Source organism: Arctopsyche grandis, chromosome 2 (genome assembly GCF_051622035.1).
Source record: "Arctopsyche grandis isolate Sample6627 chromosome 2, ASM5162203v2, whole genome shotgun sequence".
Lineage (NCBI taxonomy): Eukaryota > Metazoa > Arthropoda > Insecta > Trichoptera > Hydropsychidae > Arctopsyche > Arctopsyche grandis.
The window spans coordinates 22,476,580-22,499,364 of record NC_135356.1 but is presented as its reverse complement, the minus strand read 5'-3'; the positions used below and the strand labels follow the sequence as shown (position 1 = coordinate 22,499,364).

At 33.3% G+C, this 22,785-nt stretch overlaps 1 protein-coding gene across 4 annotated transcripts in view; it reads right to left on the bottom strand.

The window, feature by feature from the left end:
- Nucleotides 1-18,336, bottom strand: part of Rdl (Resistant to dieldrin) — a 112,366-nt gene extending 94,030 nt beyond the window's left edge. For 2 of the 4 annotated variants that reach the window (XM_077446362.1, XM_077446364.1), the window contains exon 1: nucleotides 18,096-18,335. In XM_077446362.1, coding sequence (XP_077302488.1) covers nucleotides 18,096-18,178 — 83 coding nt within the window. In that variant the 5' untranslated portion in view covers nucleotides 18,179-18,335. Of the gene's footprint in view, nucleotides 1-18,095 lie in introns of all 4 variants that reach the window. The other 2 variants (XM_077446363.1, XM_077446361.1) reach the window with 2 other exon arrangements.
- Between the last annotated feature and the right edge of the window lie 4,449 nt (nucleotides 18,337-22,785).

The window sequence follows — 22,785 nt, the reverse complement described above, 5'->3', positions numbered from 1 at the left end:
CGGCAGTCCAGGGCCGGCACGTGATCTTTATGCGTTAGGGACGGACATAATCAAGACGGTGGGAAAACGGGCCCTCTATTTTATTCCATCAATAATAAATTTTATAGAGAAACCTCACTCGGCGACCGATGGTTTTCCGCTCATAAATAAGTCGGCCATAACCACCCGACGGGCAATAAAAATGCGGCGTCGTCACCTTCGTGCTGCGACAGCGTAACTTACGACGAGCTGAAAATCCTCCTCGGAAAATGGGTAGATAGGTTACTACCGCAAGTTCCAACCGCAAACTAAAACTTTATTTTAAACCACAATGATACCGCAGACGTTCAATAGAAGCACTCTTACAAATTAAAAACAATCTTGCATTATTTTTATTATTCGTGTGATTTTTTTGTGGTTTGTATACCTACAGTTTTTAAACTTATTATTATTCCGTTTTTTTTTAAATAAATCAAATAAATAAATGTATGTATATAAGCGTGGAGTATAAATTTTAAATAGTAAACGATGTGCAAAACCTATTTGCAGACAGGCATTATTGTCTTAGAAGAATTTCTTTTGTATGACTAATAAAGGCTTAATAAAACCTTGGGGCGTACATATTAAAATGTTCTTTAATCATGCCACTCAGAAAATACAATAGATTTTCAACTACTACTATTTAATACTCAATACAATATTGAAATGTCCTTTAACATGCCGTTTAACGTTTATGGTTGTATCGTGTAGGAAATATGTATGTATTTCTAGAATTTTTGCGCGCAATCTAGTAATTATGTACATTTGATGTTTGAATTGTGTATATTTATACATAATATTACAGTTTTTACATTTCAAATTCGTCATTCTACAAATCAAATTCGTCGTTTTACAAATCAAATTTGTCATTTTACAAATCGAATTCGTAATTTTACAAATCAAATTTGTGGAACAAGAAGAAGAGGCAAATACATAAGATGAGCCAGATTCGTTTTGATTATATTGTATTGTATCCTTCGTCTTATTGAATTCGGAAACAATATATCTTTAGCACGTAGAAGCATAATCACATGTCTTCAAAGAAAAGCTTTAAAGTTTCTATTATATTTCTAAAAATATATCATCATCAATAACACTATTCAACACTCACGATCCCAACCCCGCCTATCTTGTTTGCACCCTTTTACACTCTCTTGGGTGCAATTTGAACACTTTTCATCCATTCTTTTTAGCTACATTGCAATTCCAATCTTTTTACTCGCTCAGTTATGTATGTATGTATTTACGTCAGCTAATCTTATTACACCTCTTATGTACCTTATTACTTATTACCTCTTAGCACACTCGTCGCTTTGGAGCAATCTGTTAGACGAGTGTGCTTGATTAACTGATTTTGTAAAATAAAATTAAAATAAATGTTTAGTTTCCTGTCGTGCCTTGTTAAATTGAAATTGTGCTATTCAATACCCATTTTTTGTATTTGAAATCATTCAAAAATAAAAATGTTCATACATATGTACATACATCTGATATAATCGTACAACTCCCTACAATACTACTAATGAGGCTCAATCAACATCAAAACGCTTTACTGATTAACCTATCTACGCGACTGATAAGAACAAATTCCAAATGAAAATTACACACATACCGACAAGTCAAGTCATTAGCGCGAATCCAACCAATCTGATAGACCATTACACAAATTAGATCGCTCGTGCCCAAGTGACATTTTTTACATATAAATTTATAATACCCGATCGACTGAAAGTATTTGACCAGCTCACAATGAATTTGTTTATTATTGCCACTTAATTGCACATTCAACGATATCGATTTGCAACGTGGCACACATCGCTCCCTGTATTATATAGCATATAATAAATTTGCAACTTAAATGTGTGTGTGTGTGTGCCTTTATCAAACTTAATACGTTAATTAAAATACGAGTAGGTGTGCGGTGTATAATTTTTCATGGCGTGTATAAATTATTAAGCGGCACGCAAATTCCCGTGAATTGCATGTAAGCTGGGCGCCCGCCCTTACTTTATTTACCGTGCATTATTACGCGACCAATACACTATCACACTTTTCATGGTGGGTCGTGTGTGTGTGGGGTGTGTGAGGGCGTGCAGGGTCGTGCCGGCCAACGAGGCTCACGGACGATCGCAGGGGGCGCTCAGCAACTTTGCCAAAAATGGGGGCGGCATCAGTAGTTTGCCTTTTTTATTAATGCCCATTATATGTATATACAACTGTTATATATGTATATGTTTTTTTGTTGTTGATAATTTAAACACATACTGTTTTAAATATATTCGTGCTTGAAGTAATGGTGTCGAGCTTTTATTTAAATTTGTTAATTTTATGTAAATACGTATATTAAAGTTTTTTATTCGCTCACATTCATACAAAAGCTAGTAAATTATTTGAAAATTTAATTGTATGTATGTACATATTTTGCAAGGGTGCGAATTAATAGTACCGAAAAATTCTTGCTTTACTAAATATTTCAACTTAAATACTGTAATTGATGATGATGATATGAGCCGTTATATTTGAAAGTTCAATTTTCAGTTCCAAAAATGCTTTTTCCGTTTGGTTTAATTCACAAACTGTTATCACTTTTAATTCGATATGTCCAGAATCTCGGAAAAACGGAATAAAAGGCAGGCCAGGTCACCAGTATTTTTAAATAATTTTAAACACAAAACATTATTTTAAATGTTTTGCGAGATATTTGTCGAAACGAAGAAAATTGGACTTTCGCCAATTTCAAATATGGATTTAATGTATGCGCACGAATTATCGGCATAACTATAGCGGATGCTTAAAATGCATCCATTGGTCAATGGTTTTAGTCCACGTGGACCACTTCACGCTGATTGGTTGTGCGGCTCATATGTATATGCTTATCGCGTAAGCATTTATGGTCGAATGATTTGATTTTTAAATTATAGTAAAATAGTTTTTCAAAAACTCGCTATTGTTATTATTAAATAAAAAATATTTAGTATTAAAAAATATTCTAAAATGTAAAAAATAATTATAATACCGGCCTAAATGACTATCCTATTTAGAATAATTTTCTTATATATAGTAAATATTTATACTAGCGTGGGGGATAAATATTGATATAAATAAATTTAGGGCATAATCACACGGGGAACAACGGCACTTCGTGTGCTTGACTCCCCGCTATGTGGGTTCTCCTACATTTATTCAAATATGGGATACACAGTTTTCGACCACTGTCAAGCAAGGAAACAATTTTATCGAAAACACTGCAGGTGGTGATTTTGGGATGGTGTGTGCTGGGCATGCCACATTTTTTTCGGATGTTTAAAAGTATCTAAAAAAAACCATGTGCCACGTTCCGTGCTGTGTGTTTTCGCCCTTATACAAAATTTGTTTGCTGGGAAGCATGGCTGTCTTAAACGAATTTATTTATACGACTGAATATACATAGGTAATATATATAAAAGTTTGGGTTGAACAAGTTGGATTTTTTTTAATAATTAAATTTAATTTCTTCGACTTATTAATTAACTATTAAAAAACTTAACTATTCAAAACTTAATACAATATTAAAACGTTTTTTAATCGTACCGTTCAGCAAATAGAATGTCATGTGACAGACAATTGTGATGTAATGTTCATGATTATTATTCCTCTAGCGTGTAGCCTCATTAGCCTATTATATTATTAGCCAACCTTCGTATTCTTGCAAAGTTTCGAATCGATCATGAGTGGAAGTAGTTTAAAATAGACTCACGAATTCACATAGACTCGCTAACAAACTTCTAGTGAAACTAATAAAAAGCTTGCAAACAATATGTCAAACTAAATTTAAAAAAAATTGGATACTCATTTTTTTGTCATTAAACTTGTCCCGAGTTTCTCTGGCTACCTGATTTGAAGAAAATATTGGTAGAAACACTAACAGATATAAAATACAAATCTGTCGTCTTCGAACATAAAATCTTTTGCCTAATGGGATAACATTAAAAATAGAAAAGCTCATTGCTCAATAAAATATGCTAAATTATTTAATGATATTAATAATAAAAAAGGATCGCAATTGTGAACAAAGTCCTTCCAAAGTTCGTTGCTGAGAAACAGCCACGATAAACAAATCGCCATAAATATGTATGCCGATTTGTCTGCAGACAAATCTCTCCATTAGTGGGCAACTTTAGGGATCACGCAGGTCAGAGCGGTCATAAATCATAAACCCACACTAAAAATATATCTAGGGCTGTGTATCAACGTTAAAAAATATACATTTTTCAATTAAAATATTGCATCATATTCGATTTCGTATATAAAATATTTGTATACGAAAAGTACAACTGTGTTGGTATTCACCGCGACAAATTTTGCAATTACATAGCTCGATAGTTAATCAATGGGAACGCTAATTTCGCTATTTCATTATGGTACATTCTATTTAATTCGAATAATTGCATAATTTGCGTGTACACACTGCGCATATTTGTCAGTGACTCGGCAACAAAAGGTCACAATTTCGAGACTTCAATTTAACGATTGTGTATTTTTTACGAATTTTTCAACCGACAATGTCAACTTGATAATTCATCACGATAATTATCAATTTCGTTTTGAAATACTGAAATGTGGTACGCTTTTCTTGTTTCTTTTCGGTTTTACATTATTTATGTACATGTATAAGTAATCAATATATCATTCATTAGCTGTACGTGTTCATTTTGTAAAGGCAACATTTTGCAGCCCTAAAAATACGATATTTATTATAGCGTACGTTTTTACTACACGATAAAACTACAATTTATAATAAACGATTTAAATTGTTTTCAGATAATTTTGTATGGGTTTCACACTTTCTAAGACCGCATACAATCGAAGTATCAAATTAACCGCTTCGGAAATTGAAAAGCCTGATACGAAGATTATATACAGGTATTTATGCAATAGATGTATGATCCATAAGAGGTTTGACAAATTAATATATCTATACAGTATATGCGAGGTTTGATTTAAACAATAGGCTTTCAAAAGGGATGTTATGCTAGAGGTTCAAATTTCTAGGCTTTATATAAAGTAGGCTTATAATTAGGAATTTCTTTGACACGAGTTTGGCGTTCGTTATACATATGAACATATATAATATTATATAACGCATAGGTACATTCCTAAAGATGGGGTTGTCTGTCTAGCATAGTCTCAAAAGGATTCCTGGCTCTCACATTTTGACGATTAACTCTCGTTGAAAAGATTATTAGTGGAAGTATTATCATATTTAAATAAAATTTGTTTATTACTCAACTGCTGTTTTTACTAAAATATTTCTATTGACCGACAATTCTTTGTGAAAATTTTGACGAAGAACTACATATGTGTATGCATATGTTTGTATACCAATTTGTAAAATGGTATACAAACGCTATCATTAGAAAGAACAAGACTGATGACGAAGTTTTGCAAACGACCATAATAAATGAAACTATTTTCAATTCCGATAGTGTTAACAAAGTAAATGTAAAATACAATAGTAAATCTTTTGCAAAGACGATATCTAAATAAATTAAGTACATACATGTATTTTATTTTTTATTGGAAATATAATATTATATTCGACGGACACTAGGCCGTACGGATATTTGGCCGAATGAAGTTTTTAATGCTTAAATTTGTCTAAAATATCACATTTTTATGATACGTTGAAGTGATTTCAGAATAATTTATCTATTTATATTAAGTTTTGAATAAATATACAGTAGCGAATGTCTTGCTCTGACTACACAGCTAGATCCAATAAATCAGAACCAGTTGCAAAAACAAAACATCAGAAAATTAAGAAGAAAATTACACTCATACAACATGTTCAATTATGAAAATAATGATGAGCGCAGGCTACCCGACTAATATGTTAGAATAATATCCGATAATTTATCCTCACTAAGGTGGAAAATATCAAATTTAGACTCAGGAGCAACGATTTATTGAGAAGTCGAATATATCTTGGAATAGGAGCCATTCGAAAAAGAACTGTGCGAGCAGGGGGTACAACTATCAAATGTTGATGTCTAACATGCACATAATTATTAGGGATATAAAGCCCCAACTGTCCCAGTAACGACAGGTATGACATATTACCACGTAGTGGCTGGAAAACAAAACAATTATAAATAAACTAAAGCAAATGTCCGTTCACCCAAACGTCTTTTGGCTTAGTGACCGTTCGTCCAAGCGTCTGCCGACCAATTGTCAATTTGGCCAAACGTCCGCACACGTCTCTTTACTGTATAATAATTCGCAGAAATACTAACGAACCATTCCTCCATATATTTTATTATTTTATTTTACAACTTACGCAATCATTCAGTCGTTAAGTGCAGTACTTCTATCGTACAGCTTATTTCGTCGCCCTGATGCGATTTTTTCCCATCTAGATAGCGGTGCGATATTACATACACTCAAAATTTATGTACATGTATGCGTGTCACAAATTTTGACTTGTGACAGTGACAAAGTATTGCAAAAGCTCAGCAAATATGATGAATTGTGTTTCATACTTAGCTTATGGGTGTGCGCTTCCTAGCGTTAACACGTAAAAGCCCACATTCGCGCATAATAGATTTTCATTTTAATAATACCCGTGTGTACGATTTGAATTATTTTCGTATTAATAATACTTTCACGTACATATATTTGATTTATGAGCGTGTGTGCATAGATCGCATGGTCGAGCTTCAAGGTTGCTAAATTAACCGGGGTAAAAATCACCATTTTAATGATTGGAAATGGGGCAAAAAAAAAAAAAAAAATATATATATATATATATAAAAAACATAAACGAGTGAAGAATTAGAATCGGATTCGTGCGATGATTAAGATTCTGATGGAATTTTAAATATCGATCGCAGTATGTTATGTACATACGTACATACATATAAAAGGAAACTTTGTATTGTAGGCGATGTTCGCATCACTGGGTGCGGTAGAAATACGGGCGGCTATGAAGTAAGTGTTTTTCCGATAGGCTGTAAAATTTGCATGGTTTGGAATTTCCATTACGTAAATATGTATTTGCAGTTTTATTTTATGTACCGGAATTTCGGACGTGAACGGTTTCACTGCGGAGAAAATTAAATGGCTTCTGTTCACGCCGAGTTGACGAATCTTCCTGAATTTAAACATTATTAGAAAGTATTGACACATTTTACTATGCGTAATAGAAATTTTTTTACTTTATCTATGTACGTAGTAACAAAAGATGAAGTTTTGTGATGCGAAAATTCGAACTCGAGATTTCGACTGATTCGAACTCAGACTCGATCACTGATCACGTTTTCATGATCTAGACCAAATGTGTGTGCCTGTGTGTAAATGTGTGTATCTGGGTGTATTTTAGGGATTTTTTAAACACCGTTCATCCTATCGTACTGAAACTTAGTATCGGTTACTGAAATTCTTATCGATACAACGTGATTTTTTTTTAAATCTCTAAGTTGACCGGAAATGGTACCTTATAGGTGTATACGTTTTTGAATTCTCCCAAACCGCTAACCAAATCAGAATTTTATTTGTAATAGAAATTATAAATTTTATACTCTAATATTTTAAAAATCTTTTTACCTCAACCGGGAGTAGTAAGTACTATTACTCTAGAAAATCGAGGTTTTTTTGTGTTTTTCTCAGAAACCTTTTGGTTTATTGAACTGAAATTTCACATCTATAAGTTTAAGCGTAATACTAAGTTATGTATAAAATTTGGTGAGCACCTATCAACAGGAAGTGGCAGTTTACTCTTGTTGGATTTTTCTTCCACTATTTTTTCGACCCCTTAAATATTGCTTGTATTGTGATGAAAAAAAATCACAAAATTTAATAAACCCGAAGTGGGATTTTTCCTCTTTTTTCCTAAGAAATGTTGTGACTGCAAGATTTTTTCCACACCCCTTAATGTATCAAGCCAAAAATTTATATTTGTATTCTTTATTTACTAACTTCAGAGTTGATAAAGTTTTGGTCAGAATTTGTAAATCAGAAGTTTTATTTTATTTTGATATTTAATATGATTAATGTTTATATTGATTTTAAGTAATAAATTAATAAGAGGTAAGTAAAAATTGAACAAAATCCGACAACTGGAAATAGAGCTTTTGTCTTGTGTTAATTTCCCTACAATGCAATCAATTTGTATCGAAAATGCCTTCATAGTCGGTATGTGTGAACGTGTATGTGTGTATGTTTAATTACCGAATTTTGCTTTTTATCCTTCTTATATTCCTCAAATACATAGATAAAGTGGGTTGGTCACATTTAGTATTGCATAATTAGTAATATTCCGAAAATATAAATTTTTGTTTTTCGTAGGCTTTGTAACCACCCTTTTCAGAACCACTAAATTTGGTATAAATGTATGTAGTATCTTATTTTACTCTAACTTTAATCATTTCAATAACTTTGAAATTACCATGTTTCACTTTTATTGATTTTTCAGCCCGAGACAGTATCTATTGTATAAAGATTAATGTTTGTTTGTTTGGCTATCTAAACGATTGCTTAAATGGAAGTATAGTTAAAATGTACCCGAATCCGAATTTTCCCGAAAAATATTTCACATAAAACGGTCCTTATTATTTTAAGAAAATAATTCGAAGTTAAATACTGGTAAATGATAAAGCTATTCGGTTTCCGGATGTGACGTTTGAAGTCCCGCGTAAAGCTTTATCGACTTATTGTCGACGGGAAAAATCGCAATGAGCTTTTCGAAGAGCAGAAGAGCTTCCGGCCGAGCGGCGGGCACAGACGCGCGCCTTCGGAAAATTGAAAATAGCGGAAAAGCTAGCTTTGATAGCGGAAGAGATGATTTCCCGAGATTTTCCCCGGACGCGCCCCGTCTCGGAATACCTTTGCTCTTTCCGGTGCAATTGCACGTCTAGCTGAGATAAAACCGACACGAAACTAAATATAGCATATTCCAAATGCATTATAAATGTAACTGCATTGATATACGGAATCCATATATAACATTTGTACACATCGTAAATCTTCTTCTAATTAACTCTGAATTCTTCAATGTAAAACTTTTAATAATACGCCTCTCAAATAAATCCAAAAACTATTAAACAATAGTCGCTACCAGCTCATTTTCTCTTGAATAAAATGTAATTTAGGATTTATAAGTAAGCGTAATGATAAAACCTGCAAGGCATAGAATCTTGTAAACTTAGCTTCAAATACTAACATTAAAATAAGATAATATTATAAATCCGATCAAAAATGTGTAAAATAGATAACGGTAGTCTTTTAAATAGACCTAGCTGTATTGTAAACATTATAAATGATAGAAAGTAAAGATAATAGTAAAGCCATTTAATCTCAAACGCCTTTAAAAAACGTTAAGAAATAAATATGATATATTTATCGTTCTGTGATTATAGGTTAGTAGATCTTTTTAAGCTTCAAATGCTTGATCAACTGATTAAAAGTATCTTCCTATGCGCTGAATTCCAATTTGATTTTCTCCAAAGCTTAAATTATTTGACAATATCTGACAAATATTCCATGTAAAAGAGTCGATTGACTATTCATTTGACCCACAAAATAATTATCTTTTCTATCTTAATTTCCTATGTGCCAAATTTCCATTCGATTTTCTCAAAAGCTTTAATTATTTGACAATATCTGACTTGTATTCCATGTAAAGGAGTCGATTGACTATTCATTTTACCCACGAAATAATTATCTTTTGTATCTCTTTATAGCAATTATCTTCAACAAAAGCCCGACAAGCTCAAAGGCATCTAAATGAAGTACATATGTATAATATAAAGCAAACAAATTAGCATTAATACCATTCTGACTTGTTTGTAAAAGTTGCAATTGCGTATACAATTTATTTAATGATAGAAAATCGCTTCAATTAGACTGTAATTTTTGTTTGTATTATATTTCCCATATGAATTATTTCGATGAATACACGTGAAATTGTGATTGATTCTATTTAAGTAAGCGGTAAGTATATAAGTCATATATACATATGTATATATATATATATATATATATATATATATATATATATATATATTTAGTTTTGATCGATTGGAAATTAGTACACAGTTATACGACACGGCACGCAGACATGGTTTAAATGATACAACTTTTTCGCACGATATTAATACGTAGATATATTAATATACATATTTATATGTAAATATTTTAATATGAAATATTTTAATATTGACTTACAATAGCGTCCGATATTAAAACTCGCTTTGTAACTTTATATTAAAGTATAAATCGGGAGTATTGAAATTGCCGGCTTCCACGAGTACATTTTTCATAAAGCGAAATATTTCTTTCATACTCGTTTTAATTTAAGATTTTCCCGGAACAATTTTGAAATGAATATGAGATATTTGTATGTGCGTTTTTTAGGCAGAAATATACGAAATTGTTATTGGTAATAAGAATAATAATCAGCATAATAAATTTTTGTTCAAAAATATGTACATATGTATTTTTAGTACTTATGGCTCAGCGCGCTGCACATTGTGCTCAGCGTGAATGCACCATGCACATGCGCATGTACATATGTATATTGCGCAGTGCCTACATTGAATTACATATATTTCATCATTGATTACAGGCAAGGTTAATATTTTATACATTATATTTCATCATTTATCGGCGGGAGGAAACCAAAATTGCGAAGTTATTTGGTGGTGTACAAGGTTCATAACAAAAATCACCAGAAGATATAAATCTACACATGTACATAGATTTACATTTTACCTAATGTCTATTTATATGTAATTAATATCAACATGAGTTGGATTTTTGTAATTTTCCCTAGTAAATTCATATTATTTTGTTGCTTTACTTATAAGATTTTAAATGCTATCTAATGTGAGTGAGACTAGTACGTCGTCTCATATAATAATGACGAAATTAAACTACCTCAACATTATATTATTTTTAATACAAAAATGATACATGTTCACTAGTTGCCAGACTAACATTCGTGGTATTATATTGTATGTATAATAAAACGTACGTACATATATACGTGTAAGTAAAATACGTAAATAATATTTTTTCCAACGAAACGTGTGTGGCTTATATTTCACTCGTTCGCACTGGCATGTTGTATACATACATAAATATATGTATGTGTACATATGTATACAGTACATCTGAAAAAAGCTCTCCACGTGAAGCTTTCATATTTTTTTCCACGCAAACAATTTTTTCCCCCCAGCTTCGTGTTTCACGCCGTGGGCGAAATAATAATGTTTTTTAGAGTGTATCAATCTGTTTTGAACTTTTAAAACGGTATACCCATAAAAATAATCAATTTTGTTTTTATTTCGAGTTGCGAATATAAAATGATTTATTCCGCTTAAACGCATAATCCACAAAAATAAATCCCACGAGATATTTTTGACCTAAATATTTATTTTTATCATCCAAATAAAATCATTTGGAAATTTTACCGTTCCAAATATGAGTTCGATTCAAATGAAAGTATAGAGAAGCATACAGTTTTAGATCAAATTGCTAAAAGATCATTGACACTTGATTTTAAATTGAGGTTAAAAAATGAAAAATTACCGAATATTCTTTCATATTCTCGGCGATGCTCTTTTTCATTACAAACTGGTAGAAATAAATAATTTATTTCTCGTCATTATATTATATTTATGAAAACCCTTTGGTTTCGAGATAAATAAAGGTTTGCGCTTGAATTGATTAAGAAATATATTCATATTACCCAAGACAGTGTTTCAAAATGTATTTTGTCTACTGCTGATTTATAATTTATTTCCTTTATTATTATATTTAGCTTTCAATATATATTTTTGTTATATCTATTATCAAATTCGCTGATGTATGAATATATTTTGCGATCACATCTCGTTCGAAATTAATCGCGTATTTAAATGTCGAGCTTTTCTTATCAATGCGCGTACATTCATATGTATATATTATACATATGAAGTATGAATGTCTAATTTATGTATTTGTATTTGGCAAATAAACGAAATTGCCGTCGCTCGCAGCGGTTAACGAAATGCGATTAAATTACACGCTGTAAAGTTAAACATAAACGAAGTTTGTTATTACGGTTCAAATTTGAAAGCTTTCGTTATGATTCGAACGCTCGTGGCGAGATTTTATGTTAATGCAATCCATTAGAGTCGTTTCGTTTATTAGAGAATGTTGAATAAATTCAATTTGGCCGTGTGGGGAGGATTTTCCGCTTTTCGTCATCAAAATTTCTCAGATTTTTCATTACTAAATTGCATCTTAATCGTAAAATTAAATTATCAAGGCAGTAAGCAGTTTTGAAATCTTACCGAATACATAGGCAATACTATGTACAATATGTATGTATAGTCAATTGTTTACATTTTTATCACCTTTGGACATTCGTACATTTTATTTAATAAGAAGCAGCATTTATTTTTCGTACGGATGAGTGTTAATTTTGATTAATATTTAAACGCCTCAATTAAAATTTTCCTGAAAAAAAGAACGCCCTCGTAAACTGTTTACGTTATATAATCCTCCCCAGCTTAAGCTAAAAGAGCGATCCGTTTAAATCTAAATTAAAAAAAAATTCGTTACATCTTCCCGTCAGCCTGATCGATCTTTTTTTCCTACTTTGCTAACATCTAAATTTATTTATTAAATTCTTGTGAAAATTTCAACTGTTTAATAATAAAAATTTGTTTGTGTTTTCATATTAAATTTTCCGCATAAAAAAGTAATAGACCGTTGTTTACGCTGAAATTTTCAGGTGCCCTATTGCAAAATGCGAATATATTATGTGCGTGCTGAAAGAATGAATTTTCTTACAGACGACATTATATTATACAAAGGGATAGTTTTGTCGGCGGATTTCCATGATTAAATTAGCAGTATGAAATACTGAATTAATTTCCACCGACGATAATAATCCCTCCTCGTTCAAGGGTTTCTAATTCCCGGATTAAAAATATTTTGACTAATTAATGATTTTATATTTGCCGGAAAAAATCCGATTGCGAAAATTTTCACGCACATATATAATATTTATTTCGTCCAAACAGTTAATATCAACTTCTTTGTATTATACCTACCGGTATAGTCATCTATATACAAACATTTTTATTAAAAATTAAACCAAACATTCATAGTTGATTTAAATTTTATGTATACGTAAAGTGGCAATGAAAGCTCTATTTCTAATATATGACATTTCAATGTGAAATTTTTCATGGTTTTCTTTGAAATATTCAGTCTATCAAATTTATTACTAACCGATATGAAAAACACGATGAAGATATTTCAACCGAAATGTGAGTTTACTTATAATTTTGTTACTATTAGTACAGATCGATCGAAATGTACACATGTATTTTTCGTTTACTACTAGATCCACTTTACTAGATCATATCAGTTATATATATATAATTACCTTACAATAGCTTTATTGAATTACTTTGAATTATAAAACGTCAATTAGATCTGCTTCCACGGCAAAATAGTTATTGTGATTCTCAAAAACTTTCTACATACTATCAACGCCTGAAGTTTATAATAAGTTTGAACATAAATAAGACGTTAGACTAAAATGTTCTATTTCCCATACATCTTAGTGTTATTACTTGCCGTTGTGCATTCTAATTTGTAGATAAATATAATCAGAACACATTCCCAAGAAGAAAATTAAATCTTTCAAATGAAACCTATCGATCCCCCACATTCATCTCGCCCTCACCACCATTGGCAAAAGCTTTGTCGAAAAGCGGCTGATTTTTTTCGCCAAATCATCGCAATTCTATAAGTCACATTCGATTGGAAATTTCGTTCAAGATTCAGACAGTAGTCGTCAGTGACAGTGAAAAGGCCGGGAACGTGCGCGTACGTTCGTGCGTAATTATTGAAATTCGGTCGAATAAGTCGAGCTTTGCGCACAAAAGCTCTCCCCCTTTCCACCCACCCACCCACTGTCCCCGTCCTGGTGACGTGACCGCGGTACAAAAAGCTCTCTCCTCTTTAATGCGGAAAAACTCGGCGAATTTTCCGCGATATATCAAAACGAACGGCTACGCCCACATAGCGGGAAAATTCGCACGCGCCTATAGCCGCGGAAAATCTATATCCACACACATACATATATGTACTTATATATGTACAAACATACATTCAAGATGATAAAAACGCGCTCAGAAAGACGAAAAATTGGGCTGATTTTATTAAGATTTCAACAAAATAATACGAGTCAAATTCTAATTTTTTAACCATCAGTTGGGAAAATATCTTAAACGAATTCATCTAAAAATAATATCGTATACGAAACAACTAATTTTTGTTTGTTTATATTAAATGAAAAATTTTGTTTATCAATTTAAATTTTAAACGCGTCGTAGAAGTCGTGGGATTTTTTTTCAACTTTCATTCATCCGATAAATGCCAGCTTTATGCCAGCTTTATACAAAAAATGAGCTTTTATACGTTTTTTTGTTTGCTTACAATTCCAAATTCTTAGAAATATACGACTGCCGAATTTTATATTGTATTTACCGGTATCGTAATTTAGATATCAGACGTATTTCGCAAGGCCGTGTGTAGCCCATTGAAGGTATTTATCTTTCAATTATAAACCACCAGCTCTTCAATAAATTGTAATTATATAGAATATATATATATATATATATATATATATATATATATATATATATATATATATATATATATATATCTAAAATAAGATTCGTTTGCATGAATCAACCAAATTTTACGATAATATATTTAATCTATTGTAATAATAACCGCCCCAATAAACATGTAAACAGAGTATATGTTTGATTTTTATTCGATTTTACGTTCGCTTTTTCAAATACGCGACAAAGAAACTTCAAGCCTTTCAAAATCAAATAAATTACGAGAAGAAAAAGTTGTCAATTGTACAATTCCATTATGTGGGCTCAGAGGTTGTATTGTAAAAGTCTCAATTTAAATTACATCGACATTGAATGAGTTCAAAAGCGACACAATATCAAAGCATTTCTGCGATGCTTATTATTAAAGGAACTGCTTAAATCACAACGAAGTAAATAAAATTTTCCCCCGTCTAGAGAAAAAGAGGCTTAGGGCATATAAAAATAAATATCACATATAAATGTGATATTTATTTTCTTTATATAAATAAAGAAAAAAGTTGAATACGTTTCTCAGAATAAAATAGAAATTCGTTCACAATACCGTATGCCTTTTGATCTCTTCACCGTGAAAACATCTAAGCCTCACAACATTGAGTAAGCGTTCGTATTTTCATATAATAATTTGTATATAAACAGTTCACACACATCAGTGTTTTACAATTTGATCTTTTACAATGATTCGTGCAAATGTAAGTTCAAATTTATATGTACATTAACATGTATGTATGTATAATATGTCCAACTTTCAATCAGATTCGCACGAAAGAATGCGATATCGAATGAAAACTGATGTGTGCAAATGCAGAATGCACATATGTGCATGTGTAGATCTACATGTCGGAAAACTGATTTACCTTTATCGTCGTTGTTGTCGGCCTCGCCGTTGTCGCTAGGAAAATTCTAGCGAGATTTTCTTGTTTGCGGGAAAACTCTCTATTGAAAGCGAACCGCAATATCTGCAAGTTCTGTTGTTGCGGGGGTGGTTTGTGTTTTCCGGGAAATGTCAGCCGGCGAAAAGCCTTTGTGCATCGTTATCGGACAGTTGCATTCGCCGTTAACAGAACCGGCTTAAACCGGTTTAATTAACCAAACCGACTACCTGGCCGATATTCGCAAGTCATTTATTACATACAGCAGCGGTGTGTTTTCCGTCGGAAAATCTGCCGCAATACTCGCTCTATACATACAATATATGTATAAAACCTGTCTCAAATGGATGATTATGTGTATCAGCAACATCATGTATAAAGAATAAATGATTTTTATGATTGTGAAATGTGTGATTCTTATGATTGCATATACGTTAACAAATCAAGTGAGAATTTTTCAATGCTTGTAATGATTATACTTGTGTCGTCAACGCTTTCTTTTATTCTCTTAAGGTATATGAAAGGATCAAACGGGAAATGGTGTGAAGATGATAATGAAGATGAAAAAATAAAAAGATGATATCATAAATAATGCTTTTAATAGACGAAATGATGATAAAAATTTTGATTCATGTATAATAAATGTTTATAAAAATAACCAATACAATATATAGTAAGTGCAACGATCAAACTCGATTTAATAATGATTCAATAAAATATGTACATAAGATATAATCGAATTTAATCGTTTAGAATTTAAGAAGAGAAATGTTATAGAAATTTCCTTTTTTTTTTTTTTTTTTAATTTTTAACATTCACAATAAGAAATTGAAGTGAATATAGTATAATATAATAATACATACAATCTACAAACATACATATATATATAAATAAAAAATGTTCAGGTAAATAATAATAATAATATTAATAATAATAATGAATAAAACCAGTCTCATTTGGCTTTATAATCAGTATTTAATATTATACATTTACATATGATTTAATAAATATTACAATAATAAATACATAAAAATATCAATAATGAAATGATGGAATGTATTGTTTGTATGAAAGTAAATATGACAAATTGACAATTTCTTCATTGAGTGTCAATAATTATACAGAATTGTTTTGCATTGTGAAAGAAAAAAAAATTCAAACAAAAAATAAATTACAAAATTTCCGCATGATTTCTGTTTAAAAAAATTGTTTTTACTCCGCACACAACGAAGACGATAACAATAATAATACAAAGTACTATATATACATGTATATATATATATATATATATATATATATATATATATATATATACATGTATATATGTATATATATATGTATATATGATCCGAGAGATCGCCGCGAAAGAGCACCGGTGGGCGTAACCGGTAACGTTCCGCAGTACTACCGAGGTACGCATAACACACACACACACACATATACAACGATAAAAATCGCACACGAACCGGTTCAACCGATGACGACGAACCGGTCGCAAGACGGTCCAAATCACTCAAAAAAACTAAAAACCATCATACATACATACATACAAACTGAAGCACTCGAAGTGTGTGTGTGTGTGTGTGTGTTTTTTTTTTTTAAACAAAATTTCACTAATTATACTACATGTATAGTGGTACTAGTGTTTTTACCCGGCTTCGCTCCGTATAATGTATTATAAACCGCTCAAACATGTAGCAATCTAAAAGTAAATATTTGAATGTTCATTTGTTTTGTAAATGAAATTGAACGTCACGTATTCCGCGAACCAACAACATTTACGTTACGTTACGTTACGCTACATTTTACGTTATGTCAAACTTTCGCCGCCAATAACGCGTAGGCGTTGAAATACTCGAATGGGAAATGTCTTACTGAATTAAATTGCTAATTAAATTGAACGTCACGAATTCTGCGAACCAACGACAGTTACGCTACATACAAACTAACGCCGACAATAACGGGTAGGCGTTGAAATAATCAAATGGGAAATGTCTTACTAAATTAAATTAAATTGCTAATTAAATTGAACGTCACGAATTCTGCGAACCGACAACACTTACGCTACATACAAACTAACGCCGACAATAACGGGTAGGCGTTGAAATAATCAAATAGTAAACGTCTCATTGATAAGTTCAATAATACTATAACACTATATGTACACACTGAACACTTTTTTTTTTTTTTTTGTTAATAATTTCATACAAATTGAACGCATTCGGTGCAAGTTGGTTGCAGTTAGTTTCGGAAAATTTCGATATTTTTTTTTACTAATTTTTACTAATTACACACTCGACACTATATGCCCTTTCGGGAAATTCGACTTATATTTTTGTACATGTCGTACGAATCGAGCGAATTCGTCCGGCGTCGATTTCGGCTATTTCGCGCTTTTAGAATTGTTTTCGCTCGGAATGTGTGTAAATTGAAATCGAGTGGGCGGACGTTAGCCTCGGAGTTGTGGGGGTAGGTGCGGGGGGGTCTGTTGTGTGTATAGTAAGGGCTACGCCCACTGAGTTGTATATGGTGGGCGGGTACTCACCCTGCGTGCACGAAGGGCCCCCGGTGCACGTGCGGCAGGAGGGCCACGGTGAGCGCGAGCAGCGCAGCGCCGCAGGCTGCCATGTCTCACGCGCGCAGCATCACCGCGTGATCGAATCTGACACGCGCCCTCTCATAGAGCGGACTTCGTCGAGCGGGGACGGGGGGAGGGGGGGGGGTAGGTTTTCCGGAGCGGAAAATGTCGGACACGTCCCACCACCACCGCCGCCTGTGGCGATGTGAGCCGTCGCCGAGGTACACAGAAGCCGGAGACGCACCCCGTCTCTACCCCGGACCTCATGTACGCCCGCCCGCCCTCCCCCTTCTACGCGAACCCACCCTGGGCCCAGACTGTGACCTCGCCGAAGCGCCCCCGCATGCTTTTAAATTCCATTCTAAGCGGGCGCCCTGTGCGCGCGCGCGACCCTATCGACCCTGTCACGCCGCCTTCCTTCCTTCCCTCCCAACATCCCTCCCACCGGCCGGAGTACGATCCGCAGGGCACTCTCCTGTCGACCAGCGTACAACCAGCCCGCTATCGATCAAAGCGGCTCGCAGCTGCCGCCGCTATAATTAGCCGACCTCCTCCCCATCGCCTCTAGCACTCTCATCACTACAACTCTCTCTCTCTCTCTCTCTCTTCCTTCATCCCTCTCTCTCTATCCCTTCAACCCCCTCTCTCTCTCTATCCCTTCATCCCTCTCTCTCTCTATCCCTCTCGTCCCATCTCTCTCTATGTATGTCTCTCTCTCTCCCTCTATCCACCCCCGCGCCCCGCTCGAGTCGAGGCTCTCGGCTGTGACGACACGCTCGGCTCACTTGCACTATCGGCGGAGGGCGCGCACCTCTCTCGGATATTATATTTACGCGATTACGCTCTATTCATTATACGCGGCGGGGAGACTCATCTCGCGCCAACCACTCGCCCCCACCGACTATCCCCGACGTAATATACACGTACACGTCTGTGTATGTATGTCTCTACGGAGTATGCCGTGTGGATGATTTATATGATTTTTTTTTTGACGTAGGACTACATACATACATACATACATACGTACATACATGCATGCATACATCCGCCGAGGTGCATGCTATACGATTTTGTATATACAAAAATTCATCGGAGGCAGTGCACTGCCAAATTTTCAAAATCAACACTTTTGTTTTATTTTTAAATAGTGTTTTTACCCGGCTTCGCTCGGTATTTATCTATATAACGTAAACCGCTTAAGCATGAACTTTAAATGGGAAAAAAATCATAAAAACTTTTATTTTATTTTTAACTATTGTTTTTATCCGGCTTCGCTCGGTATTTATCTATATAACGTAAACCGCTTAAACATGAACAGTCTCATTATTTTTCTAAAGATTGGTTTTGACGTAGAACTACATACATGCATACATCCGTCGAGGTGCATGCTATACGATTTTGTATAGACAAAAATTCATCGGAGGCAGTGCACTGCCAAATTTTCAGCGACCAAATTTTCAAAATCAACACTTTTATTTTATTTTTAACTATTGTTTTTACCCGGCTTCGCTCGGTATTTATCTATATAACGTAAACCGCTTATACATGAACAGTCTCATTATTTTTCTAAAGATTGGTTTTGACGTAGAACTACATACATGAATACATCCGTCGAGGTGCATGCTATACGATTTTGTATAGACAAAAATTCATCGGAGGCAGTGCACTGCCAAATTTTCAGCGACCAAATTTTCAAAATCAACACTTTTGTTTTATTATTAACTAGTGTTTTTATCCGGCTTCGCTCGGTATTTATCTATATAACGTAAACCGCTTAAGCATGAACAGTCTCAATATTTTTCTAAAGATTGTTTTTGACGTAGAACTACATACATGCATACTTCCGCCGAGGTGCATGCTATACGATTTTGTATAGACAAAAATTCATTGGAGGCAGTCGATCAAATTTTCAGCGACCGGTTGACTCTTTAAATGGGAAAAAAATCATAAAAACTTTTATTTTATTTTTAACTATTGTTTTTATCCGGCTTCGCTCGGTATTTATCTATATAACGTAAACCGCTTATACATGAACAGTCTCATTATTTTTCTAAAGATTGGTTTTGACGTAGAACTACATACATGAATACATCCGTCGAGGTGCATGCTATACGATTTTGTATAGACAAAAATTCATCGGAGGCAGTGCACTGCCAAATTTTCAGCGACCAAATTTTCAAAATCAACACTTTTGTTTTATTATTAACTAGTGTTTTTATCCGGCTTCGCTCGGTATTTATCTATATAACGTAAACCGCTTAAGCATGAACAGTCTCAATATTTTTCTAAAGATTGTTTTTGACGTAGAACTACATACATGCATACTTCCGCCGAGGTGCATGCTATACGATTTTGTATAGACAAAAATTCATTGGAGGCAGTCGATCAAATTTTCAGCGACCGGTTGACTCTTTAAATGGGAAAAAAATCATAAAAACTTTTATTTTATTTTTAACTATTGTTTTTATCCGGCTTCGCTCGGTATTTATCTATATAACGTAAACCGCTTATACATGAACAGTCTCATTATTTTTCTAAAGATTGGTTTTGACGTAGAACTACATACATGAATACATCCGTCGAGGTGCATGCTATACGATTTTGTATAGACAAAAATTCATCGGAGGCAGTGCACTGCCAAATTTTCAGCGACCAAATTTTCAAAATCAACACTTTTGTTTTATTATTAACTAGTGTTTTTATCCGGCTTCGCTCGGTATTTATCTATATAACGTAAACCGCTTAAGCATGAACAGTCTCAATATTTTTCTAAAGATTGTTTTTGACGTAGAACTACATACATGCATACTTCCGCCGAGGTGCATGCTATACGATTTTGTATAGACAAAAATTCATTGGAGGCAGTCGATCAAATTTTCAGCGACCGGTTGACTCTTTAAATGGGAAAAAAATCATAAAAACTTTTATTTTATTTTTAACTATTGTTTTTATCCGGCTTCGCTCGGTATTTATCTATATAACGTAAACCGCTTAAGCATGAACAGTCTCATTATTTTTCTAAAGATTGGTTTTGACGTAGAACTACATACATGCATACATCCGTCGAGGTGCATGCTATACGATTTTGTATGGACAAAAATTCATCGGAGGCAGTGCACTGCCAAATTTTCAGCGACCAAATTTTCAAAATCAACACTTTTGTTTTATTTTTAACTATTGTTTTTACCCGGCTTCGCTCGGTATTTATCTATATAACGTAAACCGCTTAAACATGAACAGTCTCATTATTGTTGTTAAGATTTTTTTTGACGTAGAACTACATACATGCATACATCCACCGAGGTGCATGCTATACGATTTTGTATAGACAAAAATTCATCGAAGGAAAGTGCACTGCCAAATTTTCAGCGACCGGTTGACTCTTTAAATGGGAAAAAAAATCATCAACACTTTTTAACTAGTGTTTTTACCAGGCTTCGCTCGATATTTATCTACAGTCGCGGTTTCAGAAACCGGAACACCATAGAAAAATGTGATTTTGCGTGAAATATCAGTGATATTAAATAAAATAAACACCCAAAGTTATTAAAATGGTAGATTATATCATAGTCTTTTATTTTAACGACAATCGTTAAGAAAAGAAACAACAAAAAAAAGTTAGGGAGAATTTTAGTTAGAGCCGGTTTTTATGACCAAACGCAGTCTCCACAGCTGAATGAAATTTTGAATGAAAAAACACAGTTGAGCGTAAACTTTTAATTTTATTAGTCACATGGTATTATTTACAAATTATAAAACTTAGTTAATATTTTGTTGCGGCTCCTTTTAATTTTATGACGGCTTTTATACGGTTAGGCATAGAATCTATTAAGTTTCTTAAAATGTCGATGGGGAAGTCTTCATACCATACTTTGTCAATGGTCTCTTTTAATGATTGATGGCTAGACACATTTGTTTTACTAATCCTATATTTAATAGCCATCCATAAATTTTCAATTGGGTTTAAATCGACACTATTCCCAGGCCATGTTAATGTCTTTACACCCAATTCCTGCAAATAAACCCGAACCTAAAAAAAAGCAACAAAAGTATTTCAGTATTTTGACCGAAATATTATTAATTACATTCAATACCATTAAATAAAATTAATACTCACTAATTTAGCTCGATGACAAGGGGCAGAGTCATCTTGGAATATGACATCATCAGAATTTGAAAGATGGTTTTCCATTGATGGGATAAAACTTTCTTCTAGAATTTTTTTATATGCTATTCCGTTAATGGAACCTTGCAGAAACTGTATTCCACCAATTCCATAATAAGAAAAACACCCCCAAACCATGTGGCTTCGGGGATGCTTCACTGTTTTCATGGTACATTTTTGGTCGAATCTTTCTCCAACTTTTCTTCGAACATACGGAAAACCATCGGAGCTGAAGAAGTTGAATTTCAACTCATCAGAAAATATCACTTGTCGCCAATCCGATGTCGTCCAATTTTTGTGATATTTCGACCACTCTAATCGGTTTTTCACCATTTTCTTCGTAAGTAATGGTTTTTTCGCAGGTTTCCGAGCTTACAGTCCAGCTTCTCTGAGTCGTCTTCTTAAGGTTACATCACTAATTTCAATTGAAAATTGATCATAAATCTCTTTTCTTATCTCTACAGCAGTTTTGAACTGTTTCCGTAAAGATAA